Source organism: Corvus hawaiiensis, chromosome 19, assembly GCF_020740725.1.
Source record: "Corvus hawaiiensis isolate bCorHaw1 chromosome 19, bCorHaw1.pri.cur, whole genome shotgun sequence".
Taxonomy (NCBI): Eukaryota; Metazoa; Chordata; class Aves; order Passeriformes; family Corvidae; genus Corvus; species Corvus hawaiiensis.
Window position 1 is genome coordinate 12,598,929 of NC_063231.1, and position 25,035 is coordinate 12,623,963.

General features: G+C 41.0%; 1 protein-coding gene across 1 annotated transcript in view; it reads right to left on the reverse strand.

The window, feature by feature from the left end:
* The window catches only part of LOC125335953 (protoheme IX farnesyltransferase, mitochondrial), a 102,949-nt gene extending 79,140 nt beyond the window's left edge, over positions 1-23,809 (reverse strand). Inside the window, exons 1-4 of the mRNA XM_048323986.1 lie at positions 23,697-23,809; positions 22,445-22,569; positions 20,650-20,974; positions 13,134-13,258 (exon numbers count right to left, since the gene is read on the reverse strand). Coding sequence (XP_048179943.1) covers positions 13,134-13,258; positions 20,650-20,974; positions 22,445-22,569; positions 23,697-23,739 — 618 coding nt within the window. The 5' untranslated portion in view covers positions 23,740-23,809. The remainder of the gene's footprint in view (positions 1-13,133; positions 13,259-20,649; positions 20,975-22,444; positions 22,570-23,696) is intronic.
* Between the last annotated feature and the right edge of the window lie 1,226 nt (positions 23,810-25,035).

Sequence of the window (25,035 nt, forward strand, 5' to 3'; positions counted from 1 at the left end):
ACAATTCTGGCACAAAACCAACTCTACTCCAACTCTACTCCAAGTTAATCCTAGATATGACCAGAGCTATGGAATCACATCTGCATGACAACTTGAAGGAAGTTTGTGCTTTATAGGTTATCCATTTTTTTCTGACTCCAGCAGTAATTCTAATAAAATACTTTAAATCTCCCTACAAAACTTGCTCTGCTCATAAGCCTCTGCATCACCTCTTGGCCTCACTTCAAAAGAAACTTTAGAAACATCCAGATCAGTAGGGAGTTGAAGTCAACTGTCATTTTACAGGGGAGGCACGAATGATTTCCACCAGGAGTGGTCCTTGCCCTGAAGACTTTAATCAGGGATGAAGAATGTGAACTCAACACACAGATCACAGTTCAACGTCTCCCTGTTACGGCTGGAACTCTGCCAGGTGATATTCTCCATTTGTCCCTTCCACACACGGCTCTGCTACTCACCCTTATGCCAACGGGAACTTTCCTCATTGAGGAAAACTCAGCTGAGCAGAAGGAGCCTGCCTGAAGCAGGGCTGGCTCTGCTGCACACTCCCGCTGCCAGGAAGAGGCCAAGAATAATGGTAGAAAAACTTTGGTAATCGGGCTGTAACCAGCACAAGCAGCAAGGGAAACACAGCAGAGACCTCCCTTCACTGCAACTTTATTTTCTATTCCCAATTCTGCTCCCTTGCTGCCTAAGACCATTTCAGATAAGCACTTTTATAATGGATGCCCTTCAAAGATAGTATTTTGCTTTTAATGCCCTTTAACAAACAGAAGGCATTCCAAGTCTTTAAGCAGCCTGTAAAAGGTTATTATTTTTAAAAGTATCTAATTTCAGAACATAAAAATGAGTTTGAGGCCGAACTATCCAGCCTGCTCTCAAATGCCAGCACCTTCATAGTACTCTCGGAAGTTACAATGGATTGTCATGTCTCTGTTGGGAGCACCAACATAAATCTCGACGGTAATAAGTAAGAAGTCTTAAAAGGAGAATTATAGGGACAGATTTTCATCTTCTAGAAGTCTGGTTTACTTCAAAAATTTACATAATCTATACAGATCCAGGCAGTTAGCCTTTAGTGACCTGAGAATACCAAACCTCCACGATTTGCAGACACATCTGGTTTAAAGTCAAAGCTTATATTATTAAGCTGCTATAACTCTTATATCTCCATTCATGTGTCCCATTTTATTTCTTGTCCTACTTTAACGATACTTCCAACATGCCGTGTGCTTTTTAATCTGGATGATGTACCTAATGATTTTGGTATTGAAAACTAACCTCCTCCTTCAGTTTCCATACAGATCTCATAAAAGCCAGAAGAAATGGATTACTGCCCAGAGCTCTGGTTTACTTGTTCATTAAACAGCTTACGCTTAGAATCCTCTTAAAAAGTCACTTAATGGCAAATGGCTATTCAACACTACAAATAAAATTTTTCTAAAAAAATTTACTACATCTTTCTATTCATACCAGTGTTATAATCCCACTGGGGATGCTGCTGAATTTTTTGGTGCAATTTGGACGGCCATTTCCCACCAGAATCTAAGAAATTATGGAGTAACATACATACATACATACATACATATATATATGTCTGTATATGTATCTATATATATAAAATCTATACCTTCCCAAAGAATGTGTCATGAATGATGAATTTTAAAACAAAAAATCCAACTGTTAGCAACTGTGGGTAAAGAGATCTTTTTAGGACAACTGACAAATGCCCCAGGAGTTGGCAACATGGATGTTGCACATGCCACGTGTGCTCATCCTACCATAAATTAGGCAGACCACATATTGGAAAGCCCCTGCACAGTGCAGGCATGAATCCAAGAATCAACATACCTTGCTAGTGCCTCAAGCAACATCCAACCCAATCTGTGAGCAGCAATATGGGGAAAAATTAAAAAGCATTCTATGAGTAAGAATATTAATCAGCTTAAATCAACTCTCAGTGAGTTTCTTGTTTCTTGTAGGATGTGACGTGTGTTGATTTTCAACTCTCAGCTGCGCTAGTCAGTAGCTATACCAACACTCATAAGCTTTGACAAATCTTAATACTTCCTGCCACACTTCCAAGGTTCAGTTAAGTCATGTCCAGAAAGAAGATGGATGGTCCTTGAGTTTTTACATGCTTAAAGCAGCTTGTTTCCATTCAAGACTACATCTCTCACAACAATAACTACCTTCTTTGATTTTTACAGACTAATCAATTCAGTTTTCAATCTTCTCTCTATGCTCCCCTGAAAAACTGAAGTGTGTGACTCACAGAAGTGTTTTGGTTTTTAGAGGCAAACCCACATACTTTCACACTCTATAACTTCCCAGACTGCAAACTCTGCAGGACACACCTCATTACCTTCTTATGCTGGAAAACCACCAGACACTCAAGCCTGTATTGCAATACAGATAATAAATAAGAAAATTCAGTGCTACCACCACAGACATGAAGGGAAGGCTCCTCTGTTACCTGTATCTGCTGTGACTCACAGACTCTACCTCAAGGACCTGTTACAGTGCCTTCAAAAATGTTTAAATGAGCACTGGCACAGGAGCAGACAACTGGTATTGGATATGCCAGGGAGTTTTCCACACTGGAACCAAACCCACCCATCAGTGCATCCCTTCTGTCAGAGAGCACCTTGTCACGCTCTCCATGACCCGCCACCCTGACAATCCTAGAAAGGCTTTTCCAACAAACTGTTTATGGCATTTGAAGGAAAAATCAAAATAATTATATCACTGTGATACCTGTGCCAAACTACTAGGACAGTGAAATTCTGTATGAAGATAAAAAAGGATCAATGTGTCAGAAGAAAGAAGAATTGGAATAATTAAGTACTTCACACTACAGTGTCATCACACTTTCTGAGTCAGGGGAGGTTTAGGTTGGATATTTGGAAAAAGTTTTTCTTCCAGAGGGTGGTCAAGCACTGAACAGGCTCCCCAGGGAATAGTCACAGCCTCAAGGCTGCCAGAGCTCAAGGAGCATTTGGACAAAGCTCTCAGGCACAGGATGGGATTGTTGGGGTGTCCTGTTGTCACAGTTTGACAGTGGCCAAACTCCGGCCACCCACGAGAGTCACTCACTCACCCTCCCCTGCCACAGCTGGGCAGAGGAGAGAGAAATTTCATGAAGGCTTCATGAGCTAAGGACCGGGAGAAAACACTCCCAGGGCAAAACAGGCTCAATTTAGAGGTACAAAGTGAATTTATTACTAACAAAATCAGAGGAGGATAATGACAAGTAAAATAAACCCTTAAAAAACACCTTTTCTTCCCTCAACCCCTTCCTCCTTCCCACCAACAGTGCAGGGAGACAGGCTGTGGGGGGTTTGGTCAGTTCATCACCCGAGGTTTTCTTCCACTGCTCAGGGAGAGGAGTCCTTCCCCTGTGAGACCATGGGGTTCCTCCCATGGGAGACAGTTCTCCGTGAACTTCTCCAACACGGGTCCAATCTCATGAGCAGCAGTCCTCCCAAAACTCTTGTGACATGAGTCCCTCCCATGGGCAAACAGTCCTCCCAAACTGCTGTGGCATGGGTCACTCTTCCACAGGGTGCAGTCCTGCAAAGACAGGCTGCTCCAACCTGGAAGCAAGGGCCCTGCCAGTCCACCAGGTCTTCCACTGGATCACAGCCTCCTCCAGGCATCCACCCACTCCGGCGTGGGCACCTCCCCCACAGGCTGCAAGTGGACCTCTGCATCCCCCGTGGATCCCCATGGGCTGCAGGGGCACAGCTGCTTCACCATGGTCCTCACCACAGCCTGCAGAGGAATATCGGCTCCGGCGCCCAGAGCACCTCCTCCCCCTCCTTCTCCACTGACCTGGGTGTCTCCATGTTGTTTCCCCCACATGTTCTCACCTCGTCTCCTTCTCTGGCTAGAAAAAAAAAACTTGTGCCCCACTTGGTTTTGATTTCCTTCTTAAATATGTTATCACAGAGGAGTTACTATCATCTCTAATTAGCCCAGGCTCGGCCCATGGCATGTTCATCTTTACAACCACCAGGGATTGGCTGTGCTGGACACAGTGGAAGCTTCCAGCAGCTTCTTACAGAAGCCACCTCTGTGGCCCCCCCGCTACCAAAAACCAGGCTGTGCAAAACCAACACACCTGTACAGGACTCCATGATCCTGATGGGTCCCTTCCAACTCAGGATATTCTATGAATCTATGATTCTATGATTACTACATGAGCTACAGAGACATTTACCCACATATACACCAGACCCCTACAGAAAACTGAAATGGTCACTCGAGTTTCCTCACATGAAAGACCCTTAGAAAACAAGAGTTTCGTTTCTTTAGTCTCACAGTTCCAGCAGTCCCAGCAACTGCACAAGAAAGATCCCTTCCCCTTTCAGTGGCGAACATTCATACCATTTGCTCTTTCACTCTTTCCTAGGAAAAGGTGTGCCAAGACCCTCCCTGTCCCTTTTCTCATAACCTAGAGGCACCTCTTCTTTCTTCTCTCCATTACAAGCTACAGCAGAGAAAGGGATGATTCCCTTGGGATACCTGCCTGTCCCAAGCTGTGGCAGATCAGGTCAGAAAAGCCAACATTGCACTACACTTTCCTGTAAAACCTTGCAGCTTTGGAAAAAACAAGTCAAAAGCCACACAAGATAACTGAACTTCTTGCAGCCCATACAAACAAGAGCATTCGAGTGCTTGCTCCAGCCAAGGCTTGCAGCAAAGCACGATGAGCTCTCTCCTAGGTAAGTCAACTCTTCGCAGGCAGTTGACAACCAGAGTGTGGAACAAAGTCAAAAGTCAAAGTGGAATGAAACTTTATCTTAACAGCGACAACAGTCATGGAAAACTAAAGCAAGGGGACTTTTACTCCATTTTACTGCACATAAATCTTTTCCAATGCTAAGACGACAAAGTAGAATCTGAACTGGTAGCATTTATGTAGTATTTTTTAACAATGGAAATTTGAAGAGAACTCTAAAATAATTCAAAAGGAAAAGGACTGCAAGAATGCTCTGTATTTGTGTTTCAATGAGCTATTCCCTAAAGAAATGGTATCGGTAAGCTGTTTCAGGGAACCAGGAAATAATTTTCCTAAACCCTTCACCACATTGTTGCTATTTTTCATACAGCACAGTACACAAGGTCCTGTATTGCTGTTTCTGGAACTGTCAGGAGTCTAATTCAAGGCAATGAACAGGTTGAATATGGCACCATTTAAATTACAAAAAGAAAGTGACATTTCACTACTTATCTAATAAGGTTAGAACTTAATACTTGCACTGCTGAAGGAATTTGGAGCTATTTGGAAATGTCAAAACATGTATTTAAAGACTAACAAAAAAATAATAGTTATTTTCACTTTTCCTTTTCTAAGCTTAGAAAGGCAATACCCACATGGATCAAAAGGGCAGATAAATCTTAAGTACTAAGTTTTCCCTTTTGTCTAGTCCTCTCTTCACATTCCACCATTTCAGCCCTTCAAAATTCTTTTGGTCTGCCTGTGATCAGGGTTTCTGGGGGAAATCTGGCATCAGATCTAAAGGCACCCCCACACCACTGAAGTATTCCTGACAATTCATCACTTGGTAAATTATTTCTTTCTTACCCCCTACCTTGCTTGCACCCAGTATTTCCACAGAACCTGTAAGTGGGGTGCTAATGAGACAAAACTTCCTGCTGCATCCAAGTGCATCATCTCGAGGATCTCTGTATGCACAGGAGTTAAGGGGCTTCTGTGGTTGCCACCTGAAAGCTGCTGTCCATCACATTGGTACTTCAGAAAAACAGGAATCTGTCTTCACTCCCAGCCCATGTCTACCACCAATGCCTGTGCAAATCAAAGGACAGTTTCAGCTAGAAAGAAAACAGAGGACCATGAGGCCGTCTCCCTTGGTCCTAGCAGGACAAAGGGGACTGCAGTCCCCACACTGACATACTGACATCTCCAAAATTCCCCTTTATCACCCTACCACCTTGCTGGCGTTCCTTTAGGAAATCAGCTGCTCATCAACAAATGCAGCAGGGAGAGAAAGCAAGTACCCAATACCAACTGCCCTGTTAACAATGGCACATACTTACTTTGTGCATCCACAGAAAAAAATGTCTTTATCAAATCAGGAAGCAGGATGATCCATAAAAAAGGGGCACAACATTAAATTCATTTTTTTATCCACTATTTATGTCTTTGTTGGATTTTAATATATATGAGATGCAACATAAGAGTAAGAATCAAATCAAAACATTTTGACTTAAACTCTCCTAGAATCTGAAGCTTTATGCTAATAGTGAGAGCCACAGAGGGTGGGAAAGTAGTAGCAAAGGTGTCATTACACTTGTTTTCATTGTCTTTGCTGAACATCACAGTGGTGACTTGGGTCTAAGGCCCTAAGGGTTACGTGAATCCCTCTACTTTAAGACTCTTTGCCTGCCATACTCACACAACATGCATGCGAGCAAAGAGAATTTCTTTCAATATCAACTATAAATTAATGCATATCAACAATGATATGCATTAATTTATAGTATTTTTCCAAGACCCTTTATCAGGCTTCACTTGTAGGTCAAATAATTCATGCTTTGCAAAGATAATCTTTGCATTTAAAATCTATCAGTCCCTTCAGAGGTTGGTTCTCATTAGTGCTCATCATTTTCACTGCTCATGAAATGCATCCTCACAAGCTGAGCCCATCCTGCTCCATATCAATGATTCCACCACGCTAACTTGATCCAACTGTTGCAATTATGAATCATCTGTTGGAGCCGTAAGCTACGATCTTCAATGACCACTAATGAAGGCTGCCTAGCAGTTAAAATATCAACGCAGCATATATCAACACACTTTAGAGCACAAGATAGACTTCCAGTGTTGCACTTTTCTTATATTTATTATCCACTGTAAATTACATCCCAGGCTGCCTCTGCCACTGACAGTCCTGAAGTACAGAGTTCAACACCAGGTTTTAATAACCCCTCCTGCCAGTTGTTTGATCGCTGGTGGGAAGGCAGGGGGGGCAGATGAAAGGCCAAGCGGCTGCTGCAGGCGGATCCGTTCAGTCAAAACAAAGGGACTTCAGAGAGAGACAGAGATGCATCAGGTGTGAATCCCAAACGAGCAACCTGGAGTGTGGCCTGACTGATTGACACTCACCATTCTCAGGAAAAGGGTAAGCACCTGCCAGTGGGATCATTCCAGATGCAGGAGGGGAAAGGTGGTATCAGCTAGGCATGAATTATTTTGATCTGGAAAGCCAAAACCTTGGAAAGTCATTTTAGACTCTTTCTAAATCACTTCAATTATTCAACTATATCATTTTTAGATACATTGTAGGGAGCAAATCTTGTTGGCATTTAAAATGAGTTCTCTCATTCCAACATGACAGCACAGTTATCTGTGAGGGGAAGGAGCAAAATAAAAAAATTTTCAGAGATTTCGAAAGTGGGCAAGAAAGAACTTTGAGGAGTTTACTTGGCAAAACTCTCCTGCACTGAGTGGAGGTGGGTTGCATGATCTGACAGAGGTCAGCTCCTCCAACTTGAAGCAGAGCATATTAACAACATTAGCATCAGAATAACAAGTTCCCACTCCATGGACATTTGATAAAACACTTCTTTGGTAGGAAAAGTTTAGGCATGAAGGTAACACCAAAAACACAGCTGGTTTTGGGAACAGAACTATTGCTGTTCTCTTTTTTCTTTAATTTCTTTACTGGGATTAAAGAGAAAGGGGACAGAGGGACTACCTGGATTCTGCTAGTTTTATTTTCCACTTCATCAATAACCCAGGAATCTATCACTAGCCACCACTTCCTATGCATTACTTTAACCCTTGGGGTGGTGAGTTTTTTCCTATCCTTGTAACAGAGTTCTTAATTTTTTTTATTTTTTTTTTTTTTTTTTTTTTTTTTTTTTTTTTGTGGGCAGCAGGTCAAGGAGAAGATTCTGTCCCTCTCCTCTGCTCAGGTGAGACACCACCTGCCAAGCTGCCTCCAGCTCTGGGGTCCCAGAACAGGAAAGATGTGGAGCTCCTGCTGGAGCAAGTCCAGAGAAGGCCATGGAAATGCTCCAAGGGAGCACCTCTGCTCTGGAGACAGGCTAGGAAAGGACAGGGTGTTCACCCGGAGAAGAGAAGGCTCTTTGCAGCCTTTCAATACTTAAAAAAGACTTGTAAGATGAGGACAGACTTTTTTAGCAAAGCCTGTTGTGACAGGACAAGGGGTGATGGTGTTAAAACTCCAAAGACAATAGATTTAGATCAAATAAAAGGAAGACAATTTTTTTCAATGAGGATAATCCAGTAAGCGGACTGACAACTAGAGGAGAGGCTGCTCTGTTTTAACTTTATTCAGCCTGGTGCAGCACCCAAATGACCTTCACAGTTCGTCTTACACCAAAGATCATATACAGGTTCCATGGGCTGGTAACTGAACTCAAACCCCAAATTTCACGCCATTATTTTAACACCAACCCATCCCTCCCACTCCTTACAGCTACACTTCTAAGGAATCACCACCGTCAAGAGAGGATGAGACTTTAAGAGCAAAACACAGCCATCAGATCAGACCCTGAAGGGACAGGGATGTTAACTCATATTTGTTCTCTAATGCTGGTTAATATATTTACTGTATTCCTCATTTTCAGCTCTCTAACTTCAGCTAAGACATTCAGCCCAGTGTACTTCCTTGTCAAGGTACCATCAGTCAATCCCAAGCACATAATTTTATCTCTTGATTACTAAATTCAAACCACTTTAAACATCCTGCTTTCATCTTTATAATTCTCTCCCACTTTTTAACCTAGCTGCAGTTAGAGAAGAATGTACGTGACACATAAAATGTGCACATGATTCCTTTAACATTTTAATGCCGTGTATTGTGTTGTAAACATCTCTTCATGTTTTATCTCCCTCACCATAAATCAGAGGTGACTATCTCAGAAGTCTCAAAAATGACATGTTTTCTCTCTAATATAAATGTAAGCCTCCACTCCTTGAAACTTGAGTGAGCTTTCAAAAATCATCAAAAACCAGAGCTATGAAAAAGCAAAAGATTATCAACTAACTTAATATGATTTTCTCCCACTCCATTTCTATGACAGCCTGGAGTATGGGAAAAAAGAAGTTACAAAATAAGTCTTTACTAATCAGAAAACCAGGGGTTTATTTAATTCATTTGTAACCTGTAAGGAACAGCACTAAGGTAAAATACCTTCTTGTGTATCCATACCAATACACAACACTGAAAGAGTCAGGAAAGCAGACAGTATGAAAATTATACACTAGGAGCATTTATTTGTTTGATTCAAGATTAACACACAGTGTTTACAAGGTGAAACCCAGAATATATTTCCATTTCCTTACCACAACTGCGACTAATACGACTGATCTCTTCCTATGAGATTTTCTGGAGGTTTTCGCTAGCTTAGTAATGTTACAGACACAATGTGTCTCAATCCAGTCCTTGGTAAATGCATTAAGAGATTTTTTAAAATTTTTTTTTATTAAAACCCACTGTAAAATAATGGTTATTTTCAAAAGACAGAATACCAATAAAGAACACTTGTCCAAAATAATTTTAAGTTACTACAATGATGGAAAAAATAAAGAATGCCATTAGAAAGAGAGGGAAAAAAAGACGAAAGGAGTTTTAGCAGGTGGGATTGAGAAGTGGTGACATGTTGTAGTACAATTCCGAAGGGCTGGAGGACATAACGTGGTGTTGGATGATGTGGAAGAGAACCAGGGAGCACTGGCTCTGGGAGCCACTGCAATGCTGGATTAGGTGTGAGGTACAACTCTGAAGTATTGTGATAGGAAGGAGTGAGGCAGAGGCAGAAATGCTGGTGGAGGACAAGAGAAATAAAACACTATCTGTTCTCTGGCACCTTCCCGCAGGAGTTTCCTCCCTCACAGCCCACAGACCCAACACACTCCATGGGAAAACCCAAGGACCCTCTGATATTTATCCAGATCCCCAGAATTCATAACATTTTCCACCAGCCTGAGTCTGTTTCTCTAAAACTTCTCTCTGACATAAATTATTCAAAGATACTTTTCTTGACACTTTCTAAACAAATGTTTCTTGAATGACCTTGCTGTACTGCAGGCACCTCATTTCCCTTTTGTATTTTTTTGTCTGTATTTTCCAACACAACTCTTTCACTCTCAAGTCACAAAACAGTAAGTCGTAAGCTCCTTAAAAATCATTACCCAATTTCACAGAATCGTCATCAAAGTATGTTCTACTTGCCTTGGAAAGCACTGCTAGAATTCAGACTTTGTGGATTGTGAAACCTTTTTCTAAACACACACCTGGATAAATATCCAGACTCTACTTCTATAAACAATGAAAAAATACAGAGTTGTCGATTTGCATCAGGTTTTTTTATTGCTTTCTTGTTAAAAACAATGAAAGTGGGGCAAGAATCTCCACTTAGGCACATTTTTGTAACTTTCTGGCTCTTGCAGCCAGGAAAAAGTAAGTTTAAAGTATGATATACAACCATCTGAAAACAAGGAGAAAGTGGTAATTAGAAGATTGTTTCAGACCAACTTTGTAAAGAAATAGAACACAATGTCTTGGTGTCTGTGTATTACTTAGCACAGGCCTGGCTCCTGCCCCAGTACTTAAGTCAACTTAAATACTTAATTCAGCTCAATTCACTGTGGGTAAAACCATCTCAGCTCCTACCAGATTGCTAAAATCAAGTAGTTGAGAGAAGGAAAAAAAAAAAGGAAAAAAACCCTCAAACCTCAGAACCTGACCAGTTACAAGTTTCTATCAATACTTCCATGAATTTTACAGATCACAGGACCAGACTCTTCACATCCTGTCCTAAATCACAGGGGAGAATCTTACACAATCCACACTTCACCTTCCCACAACATATGTAGGGATTGTAAATTGTGCACATAGATTTATCAGGGAAATGAGGAGTGGGAAAGATGAGTTGCCCTTAAAGATGTACAGATTTATAGCAATATGGGAAGCGGAAAGACAGTTATCATATAAAAAGGTCCTTAAGGGATAGCGAGGAGCAACAGGGGAAACATGAGTCATGAGCTGCCAGAGAAGTGGATGCGTATGGGGAGCAATGGACAGAGCAAAGTAGCAATAAAGGAAGTTCCAAGTCAAATGTGCTCCTTCCCAAAGGTCAAGACAGATACCCAAGCCTAAAGTATTTATGGAAAATTAAATTCCCAGCCAATTCAGACACAGTAACACTGGGAAAAGGACACTCAACAACTGAAAGGATCCACTGATAAGCAACAGATCCCTAAACACAGCTCTCTCCTTTTGCTTCATTCCCAACTCTGCTCCTTTGGTTTTTTTCAGCAGGCGTAATCTACCTTCAAGGTCTTTCTACATCGGCAAGTGGCTCAACATGAGCAAGGGTGAAAATTTAAAGTGTTCAGCTAAAATCGTGAAAGGCAGTTTGACACACTGTGAGGCTGGAGTAACTTGCAGTGAGTAAAGAGTGAATTACGACCCCCAGCACAAAGTTACTGCATTCCTCCTAACTCCCCTTTCCTATCCCAAGTGTCCAACTCCAAATTACAGCAGAGAATTCCTGTACTCCTGAGTAATTCAAGGGTTTAAAAAGTAGCTACTTTTGGGACAAAATACAACGAGCAACACATGGAAGCTGAAGACAGAGAAAACCAGTTATTCGTGTGTGAATGTCAGCTCTTGGAAGATCTAGCAAAATCTCAAGACGAGTTGCACAGGAGTCTCTAAATAAGCAATCACTAATTCTCGTAGTCCGGTAGTATCCAAACCAAAAGTGAAGGTATGTATAACAGTAAATATTTCAAAGGATAACCCATAAATTTAATTTTTATTATTAAAAAGGTAGTAAAGGAAAAAAGGGAGGAAAAAAGGGTGCATCTAAAATTGTATCAAAATCCAACAAAACTTCACCTCAGTTATGACAGCCTTTCTACTCAGCCTTTGTGTGAAAAATATGTACATGATAACTAAATGTATTCTTCAGAAAAAAACAGGACTTACTCAAAATTATTTTTCAAGGCTATCCATCTGTTTCCAAGTTAGATAGGCTACTTAAACATTTCCAAGTAATTAAAAATCATGCATCATCCTTCCCATTTTGCAGAGAAAACAGAGTTAGCTGCCTGCCCCAGTTTTAAGCTCACTGAAAACAAACTCTAAACCCTGTACAAACAGTAAACAGGACTTACTTCATGCTGAGCAAAACGTGTACTGATGGGTGCAATCTCAAAAATGACATCACATGTCTACAACTGAGGTGTTACACGGTGTAGACATCAAAGGGCCCAACTCAACCAAGGTGACTCCAGGGTGCAGATCACAGGCAATCTCCACTAGTGGAGTCCCAGGACTAACAAGTGATTGCTGAAACCATGAAGTGCTGTCAAACGCGGACTGCTGCCGCTCCTTCTTTTTCCAGGCCATGCTTACAACTGAAAGTGACCATGGCTACTACACTTTGCAACCCCGTTCAGCGCCACAAGTGTTATTACCTGTTCACTAGTTAGGCTTTCCTTTGGGATGTAGGGAGAGCCCAAGAGCCACTATGCTTCACAGTTGAGTGTAGGAGAGCCAAGATCAGCATCAAGCTCCACAGGCTGTTGACACATGCAGGGAAGCTCAAGTGCAGGCACCTGGAACGTGTCTGGCATGGAACAACCTCCATACAATGGAGGTTCTCAGTACATTCTGCAGATGTGCAGGAGATACCATGATCCCAGCCTGGACAAAACCCCACTGAAGTCCCACTACAGATGTTTAGAGTGGCTCTGAGCCACTCTTAAGACAGATTCAACAAGGTCATACGACAACACAACCAAAGAATCCAGCCCATAAGACTGGAGCCCCACTGCCAGTTCTTCCTATGTCATTTCCAGAGACCCAGGCTTGGGTATTACAAAGATAAACATTATTATTGGGAAGCTTAAAACCTCATCAACTCCATTCTACATAAACACACTGTGCCTAGCAACTCCACTTGAATTCTCAGGCATGTATTGCTTTTGTGGTGTCAGTTTTAGCAGCTCAGAGCTCACACAGCAGCTGAAGGCAAGGCACTCCCGGTCATCCAGTCACACTCCTGGCAGTGCTCCAGAAGCCAGGACGACACACCAGTTTGCTGTACGGATGAAGAGATGGACTGACCTGATTGATGGAGTTGGCAGCACAGGATGCCAGGCCAGTTCCAAGGGAGGCGAGCAGGAAACAGGTGAGCTCAAAAGGGACCGGAGCCATGGCAAAGCCAGCGGACGCAGTGCTGACGACCAGAGCTGCAACACAAGGGAGAGCACAGTTCACAGCATCAACAAGAAACCATCTTTGTACATAACACTAGAGTTACGGCTTTCAAACCCCGAAAGAACTCTTGTGCAGGTTAACTTTATGCTATTTTTATGGTTCAAAGTAGCTCCAGGAACTGGGGACAGTTAAAACCAACACTACATAACGATATCAAAAATGAGAAGGAGAACTACCAGGGATGAAATAAGAAACCCAAAAGCAGCAGCACATTAGCAGAAGACATGAGGATACAATTGTATCTCTGTATTCCCTACTTTATGGATTTGCTACAGGACCAAACTGCCCCACACAACACACCCCCGACAAGTATTTGTTCCAGTAACTCACATGTTACTGCAAACGCAGAAGAAAACCAGTATGAAAAAATCCCAAGCTGAGATACATGCTTTATATCAAATTATAGCAGGAATTTAAGCAGTGCAGAGTCAAAAAGAGACTTGGCGCATGCAGCTACAGTAATTTCACTGCACAATCTCTGCTCCCATCGCTCTTATCTGACACGCACACTTTGGGCTGAAAGTACAATCACATCATCACAGAGACCCCATGACACTTAATGGTTTCAAAATTTGAGTGGGTTCATAAAAATCCATTTCAGGTTTGTCACCCAAAATTGTAACTTTAGTACAGTACTGCAAACCACATCCTTAAAATAAGAATTACCCATGTTTCAATCCTAATATTGTAATTAGCCAAATAATAGGTCTCACAAACCTCACTTTCGTCAAGAAATAGTATGTGACAAATTTCTTATACTATAAAAGTCAGCACACTTATGTAATATCTTGCTCATGACCTTGAGCCTTACAATCTGAAATTAATATTTATTAAACAGAAAGTATTTTAATTATATTCTGCATGTAGTTACACATTTCAGACCTCAGCTAGCTTAAATCAAAGCATCGAAATGTTCTTATCTTCCTGATTCATACAAAGTCTCCTTTTTGTCTGAAGTTAAATGACAAATAAGTAATCTTTGCTAACTGAAAATACCTGGATTATCTATTAAGCAGCATTTCTTGAGACAAAAAACTAAATGTCATGGCAGAGACCTGCCAGCAAGGATGCACATACAAAGTGCTCATTTCAAGAACTGCGCCTGCATAAGACCCTTAGGATTTACTCCTAAAGACACAGTGGAGAAAACTTGCTGCTCATCAAAACTCTTCTCTAAGTATTAAAATCCATTGATGACTGAATAGGATTATAATAACACACACAATATTAAAATAAGCTTTAATTATTTAGGCTCATTACGGATTCACAGGCTAATTCTACAATACAGCAGATCTGTGACAGAGCTGTGACTGAGCAGCTCTGAAACAACCACAGATTCTGCTGCCTCCCCAGACAAATGAACATGAAGGTACTGATAATTCTGAAAGACTGGATCTTATTTATTATATAAATACAACACCGTGTTAGTTTCCAAACTCTTGGATCCTCCTCAGTAATGCAAAAAAAAACACGAAATGCTTTGGTACAACCGTGAGAGTTAAAAAAATGCACTGAAAATGACAGTGAACAGTGGCATTTGTATTTCCAAGAGTGATTACATTCTTTTTTTTTTTTGCATAATAAATCACATGCTCGCTTCTAGACAAGAATTTAATTAAAACTTACCTTAGAGAGCACTTTACACCAATTTATTATGAGAAAACACCAACTCATTTACTGGAGAAGAAAGGTGGAATGGATTGGCAAACAGTCAGTGTAACATTACCGCTACCCTGACCCCAAAGAAATTCTAACACTGTACAGCTACAGCACTAATTAAAGTCCCCATTGATTTCTCCAGATTAATTTTAGCCACTCATTTTAACGTGACTTACCAGGATCTCATTTAAAAAGGGTGCAGTACATCCTCTCCCATATCCCATTAAAGCAGGTATTTTTCCTTGTTTGGGCAGGGTTTGTACACCAGGCATCCCCCGCTTCCCTCATCACCCAGATATCCCAATACAACACATTAGCAGTAAACAGGAAAATGCTCCCTTTGGATTGGGAAGTTTATTTTCTTTAACTGTGGAAGCAATAATTTACTCTTCAACTTCCCTTATGGAGGAAAAGTATATTTAATTGAGATCACATCAAGGGAGTGAGGTCACTGACTCTGTTTGCTTTTTAATCCCTGTTAGCTTAGTGCTTTAGGGGCCAAGTTAACTTCACCTTATTGCATAGTAAATGGAATCGATCCTTTCAAGACTTGTTGATGAGAGCTAGCATTATACATGTTCTTCAAAAAGAAGCCAATATTTAAACTTATGATCTCAGCCTAAGCCTTATTTTCAGTCTTTTAAACGTTTTTAGCTTTAACAAAAATTAACAGGGGACATTTGTCTCCCATTTCAATGTAGATGAAAAAGAAAATGCTAATTTGGATTGGTGACAAAGAGTGAATTATAATGTTTCTGGCATAAAAACACAGTCCAAAAGTTTAGTGTGTTCTTTACATTCCTTTTCCACTTCATCACAACGTGATCTGCCTTTATAAATCCTTTGTATTCATAGCATGTGAATCACTATGCCGTATTTTGTTTACCTACTATTAAAAAGCAGCCAAGCCAAAATAAAAGCACAGAAAGCCAAAGCAAATCAATCATGCTCTAGAATTCCCTTCCACTCCTGTACTGGTGATATATCAGTACATAAGGAAGGACAAAAACAAATATATTTGTACTTTTTTTTAAGAAACAAGTTCACTGCTTTACCGCAAATATTTAATATTTATTTCTTAAAGGAAAGGACTTCGCCAAAAGCTGAAGAAATATTCCTTCCCAAGTTTTCACACTTTGGTTTCTGGAAAGCCAACTGTAGCAGCAGTATTAGTGCTACACACCTGACCAACATGCCCTTTGTAAGCTCAGGTTTGTTTGGACACAGCAAAGTTTTGATACAGATTATAACCTGCACACTAATAAAGGCCAAGCTCCCGAAGCAAACTTAAATTTGGGATTTGAAACAAGTCTGCATCAAATCATGCAAAATTCAAGTGCAATATTACAAAGAGAGCAGATAACCTCTTCTTACCGTCAAACAATTTAAAAATACTTTGCTAAAAACGAACTGTAATAATGGTTTATTTTTATTTCATTATTTTTCTTGTAGCATGGAAAACAAATTGCCAGAAAGCTACCACTATTCAGCTTTTGTTTCTCTGAAGGGGTAATAGTTACTGGTTTAATAAACACAAAAGAAGAACCACCTTGACAAGTATATGAAATATATTTAGAACTGATAATAAATGTAGACTATTAAAAATCAGAACAATAACTACCAATAAATCTTTGTCAAGGTTTCTGGCTATACTGAAGGTACAATTTAAAGAATAAATGCCATTATTCCAGAATCAAGTGGGAACATACTGGAACTCCACTAAAGCAAATGCATTTTTTTACTACAGCAGCTGTTACCAGACTTTTAGCCTACAAATGCAACACAGGCCCCTTACTTAGTCATTGCTGCAGTTTGGTAACACTCAACAGTCATTATGCCAAACTGGATCTTCATCATCTTCGTGTCACCAATACACAACAAACAAAGATGAAGCAGGATGTTCACAATCACATGTTCAATCAGTACCAAATATCTCAGGCTTCTGATTTTCAGTTCAGCACATTTGTGCTAGAGGATCACTATTGCACAGACACAAATCCATACAGAAGCAATACATCCAATAAATTCCAGCTGCTTCCTAGTACACACAACAGAATTATTTCCTTATAACAAGACATATGAAAAAAAATTCTAGTTTAGTCTTCAAAACTTAAAATGTTCAGAAATTATCATATTTGTCCACACATGTTGATCCAGTTCTCAGACAGGTGCTATGTAATCACAGATTAGGTTAATTAGGTTGGAAAAGACCTCCAAGATCATCAAGTCCAATCTTTGACTGATCACCACCTTGTCAATCAGACCAGAGCACTGAGTGCCATGTTCAGTGTTTTCTTAAATACATAGGGTGCTGTACATCACAGAATCATAGAATCACTGAATGGTTTGGGTTGGAAGGGACTTTGAAGATCATCTACTTCCAACCCCCTGCCATGGGCAGACACCTTCCATTATCCCAGGTTGCTCCAAGCCCCATGAAACCTGGCCTCGAGCACTTCCAGGGATGGGACAGCCTGTTCCAATTTAGCTGCTTGTCCTCACAGAAAGACCAACAAGCTACAGGAGCAACAAAGAGGAAATGTTCACAAACCCTAGAGAGATATCTAAGGGAATACTCAGCATTTTTCGTATCATGCTTTCATCAGTTTGCCCAAACTAAAAACTGAACTTTGATTTTCCTGTGGTTTTACATACAGCTCATCTGAGTTTTCATCTGTAATCTGTAAACATTACTTAAATCTAAACTTGAAGTTAATTTTAAGAAGACGAGACAACGTGAAATTCTTAGTGTGTGTGCGTTATAAATCACTAGAATTTCCTCCTATTCCCATACCTTCCCTCGTCTCTCTCCTATTTTCAGTTACACATCAACTTCAGGATCAAGTTGAAAACAATGCATTTATAATTCTGAAAACCTGTCAGATGGATGCATTAGCTTTCCAAGTGCCTGGATGGTAGGATACAGCTGTTCAGAGAGCAGCCAACATAAAACACAACAGAGACAGGAATGGATGGAAATTGAACCCAAAAAGGTAGATTATGTGACATGTAATTAAAAGTTCCCTAATTGTTTTCTATGGCGAAAGAATATAAACAAAATCTATTCCTGTTTTTAAGGCAGAGCTTCTAATGGCAGAGTCACAAAAGCTGCAGTTTACATGAAGCAGGAGGGTATGGAAATAGCAAAACTCATTTCCTTTCCAAGGTGAAGTACAGTTCATACTACAAACAAAAAATCTCTTTCCATCAGCAGTGGGAAAAGAATAGAGCATAAGGAAGTCCCATTTTAGCATAACACAGAGTTTGCTTTCTTGTTATTTCATACTCTAAAAAGTATAAATAAAGAGTCTGCCAAAAGAAACATACAGGATATGAGATCTATCAGAACTTCATGGGCGAAAGGAACTAAGTTGTATGACATTTGCAACTTAAAAACTGACCTCGGAGAATTTATTCTTCTTTAAAAAAAAAAAAAATCAAAGAACTACAACACCATACTCTTTACAGAGTATAAAATTTGTATAAATGATTACACAAGTTGGAAAAAATTTTCCTTGCTCCTCATATTACACACAGTGTTATTCCTGCTCATCTCCTACACTATCCCATGACCAATAAAGACCAACAACAGAACTCCCCTCCTACAAAGTCCTCTTCATCCAACTTACTCTTTTACACTTTCCACTTCCAAAAAATCTGCACACCAAACACATGAAGATCACAACGAGAAAAGAGGTTAAGATTTTTTCTGTATCTCTCTATACCTGTTCAAGAGGTAAAGTTTATCACACTTACCTTGGATCAAGAACTCTTCCAAGAACAGCAGAGACAGAGATATGCTAAAATCACAGTCCCTTTCCCAACAGGCTTGCAAGCTGGATTAATAATTGTACAGCTGTTCAGAAATTAGCAGTTAAGCTTACATCTTAAAAGGCATTTTCATACAAAAAAATAGTCCTGAAGGGAATGAAATTCCCTAACCTTTGCCTTCTATACCCTATTTTAAATCCAGAGTGGTGCTTGCCTAGTTAAAAGAGCCTACCAGGAACTGTTGAAGAGTTTTGCAGCAACTCCGAGACCACACAAAAAAGTATCACATGAAATTGTTTTCTCTTGAAAATGACACTCTTGTGTCTTGCTGAAGTCGTTGAAACTCCGATTTCAAGGACTACCAGTAACACTGAGATGTGGTACGAGCACTGAGCATACGCATCAGGAAACATGAAAAACCATTTCAAGCGCTTTCAACAATAGTCAATTTTCTCTCTCTGGTCCCTTAATCATAGCATTGTACGTTTTCATTTCTGGATCTAGTGAAATTTTTAAATTTAGTTCTACTTCAGCAGCTAGCACAGCATTCAATTTCACATAAAAGACACTTCAATAAAATCACCTCAATGAAAATGTGCCAGATCTAATTGTTCACACAGCATTTCCAAGTTACCCATGGTGAGCCCAAAACAAACAAAGTATTATTAAAACTGAACAGCATGGGAGAGAAAAAGGCAAAACCTATATAATGCAGAAAGAAACACGAGGTAGTAATTGAGGCTGTATGTACCACAAAGTTGCTGCAAATAATCCTGATAATTGCTGACTGTGCTATACAACCTGAGTTTGAAATTTCCAAGGCTAATATGTTAAAGTGACATAGTAAAGTATCAAAAGACATGTTTTCATCTCACCAAACTCTTTACCAGCACAAAATAAATGCCCTCAGGCTTTCTAAAAACAACGAGGAAAAAAATTTGGATGCGCAAACAAGATCAGTTGTGCCAAATCCAAAACACAAGATGTATCGTCACACTGAGCTGAAAATGTAAATGACCATTATACACTCTATGTGGTCAGTTTTCCACAGAAAAACAATGAAAACTTACATATTGGAAGACAAAAAAGCTTTTAAAAGTAAACTGAATTCAGGACATTCATTACAACAAATTTTTATGGCAAAGAAGAGTCTTGTTATCAGGAGTTCATTTGACCCACTGGAGAGCACCCAGGCAGGGACTTGGGAAATTACATTTCCCTTCTCGGACTTTATCCCATAGACAAGATGGAAGGCTTTGGTCAGATCATTAGAGGCTCCTCAGAAATAAAAGTATATATAGCACTACCTATTGGCAAAGGAATAACTTGTAGTTGTTGAGTATTACTACTAGAACAAGACAAAATGTAGTTAAGGCTGCAAGGCAATTGCTTAACAAATTGCTGATTTGAAGAGACAACTGACTGAAAAGTAAATTATATCTTCATTTATAAAACTCAATTGGTCAGACTCAAAACATTTTCCTTTCTAATATAGGAAACTATTTGGATTAGCTTATGTTAGGACTTCTAGTGCTAATTTCACAACCAGCAGTACTGCAGTGAAAGGTATATAAATAAGACAGAACACTGCTAAACTTAAGCAAGACAACTTCAAATACTGAACACATTATTTGTAAATTCACTTCCTTATCCAGTTTCACTGTAGCTTGTGTACTAATGCTTGCTTACTTCCCAAAAACTAGCTGACAACAGGATGCAAGCTCCTCTCGTTGTTTTTAAACAAATTTAATGGGAAAACTATTGAATGCTTCCATAAAACAATTTTCCTAGCACATACTTGATGAAATTGATCCAACTTAGCACCAGTAAAGTGGGAATTATCACATGCAAACCTAAGCCGTACCAGTAAGATTACAAAGAATTCTGCCATCAAGCAGAATGCAGAGAAATGAGAAAAAATGACCAGTAATACCTGTAAGCTTGATTTTGGACAAGCGTGCCAAAATTCCGGGCAAATCATCCAGCCGTAGCTTCATTTCTTTCCATTGTCTATCTTCTTTGGATTTGGCTCCCACTGGTATGACTGAGTCTTCAGTTTCTGCAGCTGATTTAATTTCTCTCAACTCATTTCTGCTTGATGTCTCAGACCACGACTGATGGACAGGTGAAACTGGGCTAACTTTGCGTACAACCTTTTTTTCCTGATCCAATTGCTGAAGCTCGTGAAAGGGAGACACAACTGAATCGGACATGGGTTTGGCTCGTTGGCTGAGGTCTTTGTTGTACAGTGTTACATACTACATACAATGAGAAATGTTAAAACAAATAGTTAAAGATATTTCTGTCCATTTCACTTTATTAGCACCAACAATATTATTGCTATTTTATTCTTGTTAGGAGAACTACTTCTATAACACAACTGAGTTAGTCTGAATTTCAGACACTTATTTCACACACAGAAAGGCATCTGAAGTTGGCCTAGATACTACAAAAGCAGCTTTACAACTCATAGCTGAATCAATAATGTTTACGTAAGCTTAGAGAATCCCATTTGAGTAAGTTTACTTCCTCCCCCATAGCTACAACAGCAAACTCTTTGTTCATATGCAAAACCACCAGGTAATACAACTTGGCTTACAACTAATCAAGTCGCAGAATAATAAAGGTTGGAACGACCTCCAAGATCATTGAGTCCAACCTTTGACCAAACAAAATTCATCTTTAAACAGAGAAATATACAAATGCCCACACAACTTCAGTTTCCAAATGTAAGTACTAAAGTTGTGCATCTTTAAGAAATGAAAAAATTAAAAACATGCCAGAAAATACAATCTATCACCTATGATATAATCATCTCCCACATTAGTCTACTATTATTTATGCCAAACTTTATGTTAATTAATTAGACAACAAATTTCAAAGGAACATATATTGAACAACAAATTAGGAGACAGTTGTTTGCTCTCGTTTAGAGCTCTCAGAATAAACACAGAGTAAGAGCATTTAGATTCTCCTTCATATTTTCTTCCCCAAAATATTCTATATATTTCAAGTACCAGAGGCATAAAAAGACAGAACTTTCAACCAATCCTGATTTCAAGTAATCAGTAATAATTACAATAAGGACGAGTGGTCTGCAACTCTGAATGAGTGATGTGGATACAGATCAAATCAGCCATACAATTTTAAGAAAATTACTACCATCCACTTACGCGTGATACAACTGGTCAAAGAAGAAGATGCAATTTCAAGGGTTTGAATGATAATTACAGCTCTTTTAATACCTCAAACTAACAGTACACTGTAAATGTAACCCATTAACTTAACGAGCTCAGGAATTTTGACTCAAACTGATTAACTCAGAACACACCACCTCCACGAGTGAGTTCCATCTACCACTTCTATGACAGCTTGCCAAGATGTGCCTTTATTAGCATTTTTATAAATCATGATTTTAAAATAATTTTATATCATGTTTTTCAACAGGAGATGAGTGCCCTATTTCAAGGCACTTGAAATAATTTTTAATGTCAAGCAGAGGAGACTTTGCAGCACAAGGTGCTGTCCTTGCTGAAAAAGGTTTCCTCCAGCCTCAGAGGTTTTAGAATACCAAGTGCTTTAACCCTGATTGCGTGAAAAATGGAGACGCTTAGAATTGCCTTGAGTTTGGCTGATAAGAAAAATCTTACTTTTATCAACTAATCTCCATTTTGATTTATCACATGGGATGAACAAGAAACATGGGATAAATACACTCCTTGACTTACCATTCGTTTGAGAAAGTTAAAGTACTGAAAGGTAATCAACCTGTCGTTGGCTATATGGTAAAGGTGCACAAACCGGTATGGAATCTGCCGTACGCCAGTGTTCCTCAGACGCCAAACAAATAATCCTGTTTAACGGAAAACAAGAAAAAAGATAACAGTAGATTCCAGTTTCTTCTCTGCCACTGACTTTGCTTCTAATTAAGACTACAGTGTCTGTTGTCAGCTGTGACACAGGACACCCCAACAAATGGGAACCAGGGTCAGGTGAGGGAAAATGTTTGCTGCTCCAGGTAAAAGACCTGACAGTGCAGAATCCTGGGATCATTAAAGATGGAAAATATCTTTAAGATCAAGTCTGAATATTAACCCAGCACTTCCAGGTCCACCACTGAACCACGTCCCTAAGTACCACATCCACATGTTTTTTGAACCCTTCCAGGGATGGTGATTCCGTCACTGCCCTGGGCAGCTTGTACCAGTGCCTGACCACCCCTTCAGTGAAGAAAATTTCCCTAATATCCAATCTAAACCTCCCCTGACACAGCTTGTGGCCATTTCCTCTAGTCCTGCCCTTTGTTCCCTGCGAGCAGAGCCCGACCCCCACCTGGCTGCACCCTCCTGTCAGGGGAGTGTGGAGAGTGGGAAGTTCCCCTGAGCCCCCTTTTCTTCAGGCTGAGGCCCCTCAGCTCCCTCTGGTGTTCCAGACCCTTCTCCAGCTCCGTTCCCTTCCCTGGACACATTCCAACCCCTCCTTTTCTTTTTTATCCCGAGGGGCCCAAAAACTGAACCGTAGACATGTCCTAATAATTTTGGGTGTTTCTTTCAAATTCCTGAGCTCCATAAGATGCATTTTCACAGACTATCCTGAGCTGGAAGAGACCCACAAGGATCATCAAGTCCAATTCCTGGCCCTTCACAGGACACCCCAATAATCCCACCCTGAACTTGAGAGCTGCTTGAGCTCCGGCAGCCGTGGTGATGAAGTATCGTAGAATAGTACTGTCCCACTCCTATACACACTGTCAACAAGACTATCTTGTCAAAACAGCATTGAGAGGAAGCAGCTGCCATAGGACACCACCAAAGTCAAACACGTGGAGGACACAGCGCAGTGTGGCACACGGGGACGCCCCGCACACGAGGACACGCACACACATGGCCGTGCAGGCTCCGGGGATCGCTCCACAGAGCAGCCCCGGGCCGCCCCGGCCCTGCCCGCACACCTGCCCTCCCGCCCCCGGCTCCGCGGTACCTGCGAGCGCCCGGGGCGGGCGGCAGCGGCGGGCGGCGCTCATGGCCGCGGCTGCTGCGCCGCTCTCCCCTCACCGCCTGGGCGCCGCCATCTTCCCGTCGCGACCTCCAAACGCTTTCCGGGTCGGCGCTACCGTGGAGGCGGAGCGGCCATTGCGGGGCTGTCCCGACGCGAGGGGCGGTCGTGTCGAGACCATACCGGAGGTCTGTCAGCGCTGCGCTCCAGTGAGGAGTGGCTGTGCCCCGAGCTAGTGAGTGTTTTATACCGAAGTTTGAAATTCCCCAGGCTAATATATAAAAGCGGCGTAGTAAGTGTCAAAAGGCATGTTTTTCACCTCTCTACCAGTACAAAATAAACGACCTAAAATAACAGAATCACAGAATCGTTTGTGTTGGAAGAGACCTCTGGACATCACCCGGTCCAACCCGCCCTGCCAAGGAAGGGATCACCCAGAGCTGGTGACACAGGAACACGTCCAGGTGGGTTTGGAATGTTTCCAGAGAGGAAGACTCCACGCCCTCCCTGGGCAGCTGTTCCAGTGCTCTGGCCACCCTCCATGGAAAGAAGTTGAGGTGGAATTTCATGTGTTTCAGCTGATGGCTATTCCTCCTTGTCCTGTTACTGGGCACCACTGAGAAGAGTCTGGCGCCGTCCTCTTGGCACCCTTGGAGATATTTATATGCATTAATGAGATCCCCTCTCAGTCTTCCCCAAACTAAACAGGCTCAGCTCCCCCAGTCTCTCCTCATATGGAGATGCTCCAGACCCCTCATCATCTCTGTGGCCTCCACTGGACCCTCTCCCGTAGCTTGTCTGTCTTCTACTGAGGAGTCCAGAACTGGACACAGCACTCCAGATAATGAGGAAGAAAATTTGTACGTACAAACAAGATCAGTTGTGCAAGTTCAAAACATGAGATGACTCATCAACACTGAGATGAAAATATAAATGACCATTATACACTCTGTGTGGTCAGCACAGCTTTTCCACAGAGAAGCAAACAATGAAACAAAAATCTTCTAAAACTAAACTGAATTAAGGACTTCTATTATAAAAAGTTGTTATGGCAAAGAACAACAGTCCTTGCAGGGAGATTGTTCCTGCAGAACAAGTGCCAGAGCAGTTTCCCACACAGCAAACCAATCAGTGACCCCGAGGGAAGAACCAGGGTGTCATTTTTGGGGTACAGGAACAGAGGACAGCATTCAGGTGAGAGCTGGGGCCAGATGGGGGACCTTGGTCACCTTTCCCATGAGGAAGTGCCCAGAGCCTGCCTGTAGCATCCTCATGGCCTCTGCCAGGCCCTGGGGCTGTTCCCTCTGCTGCATCCCTGGGCTCA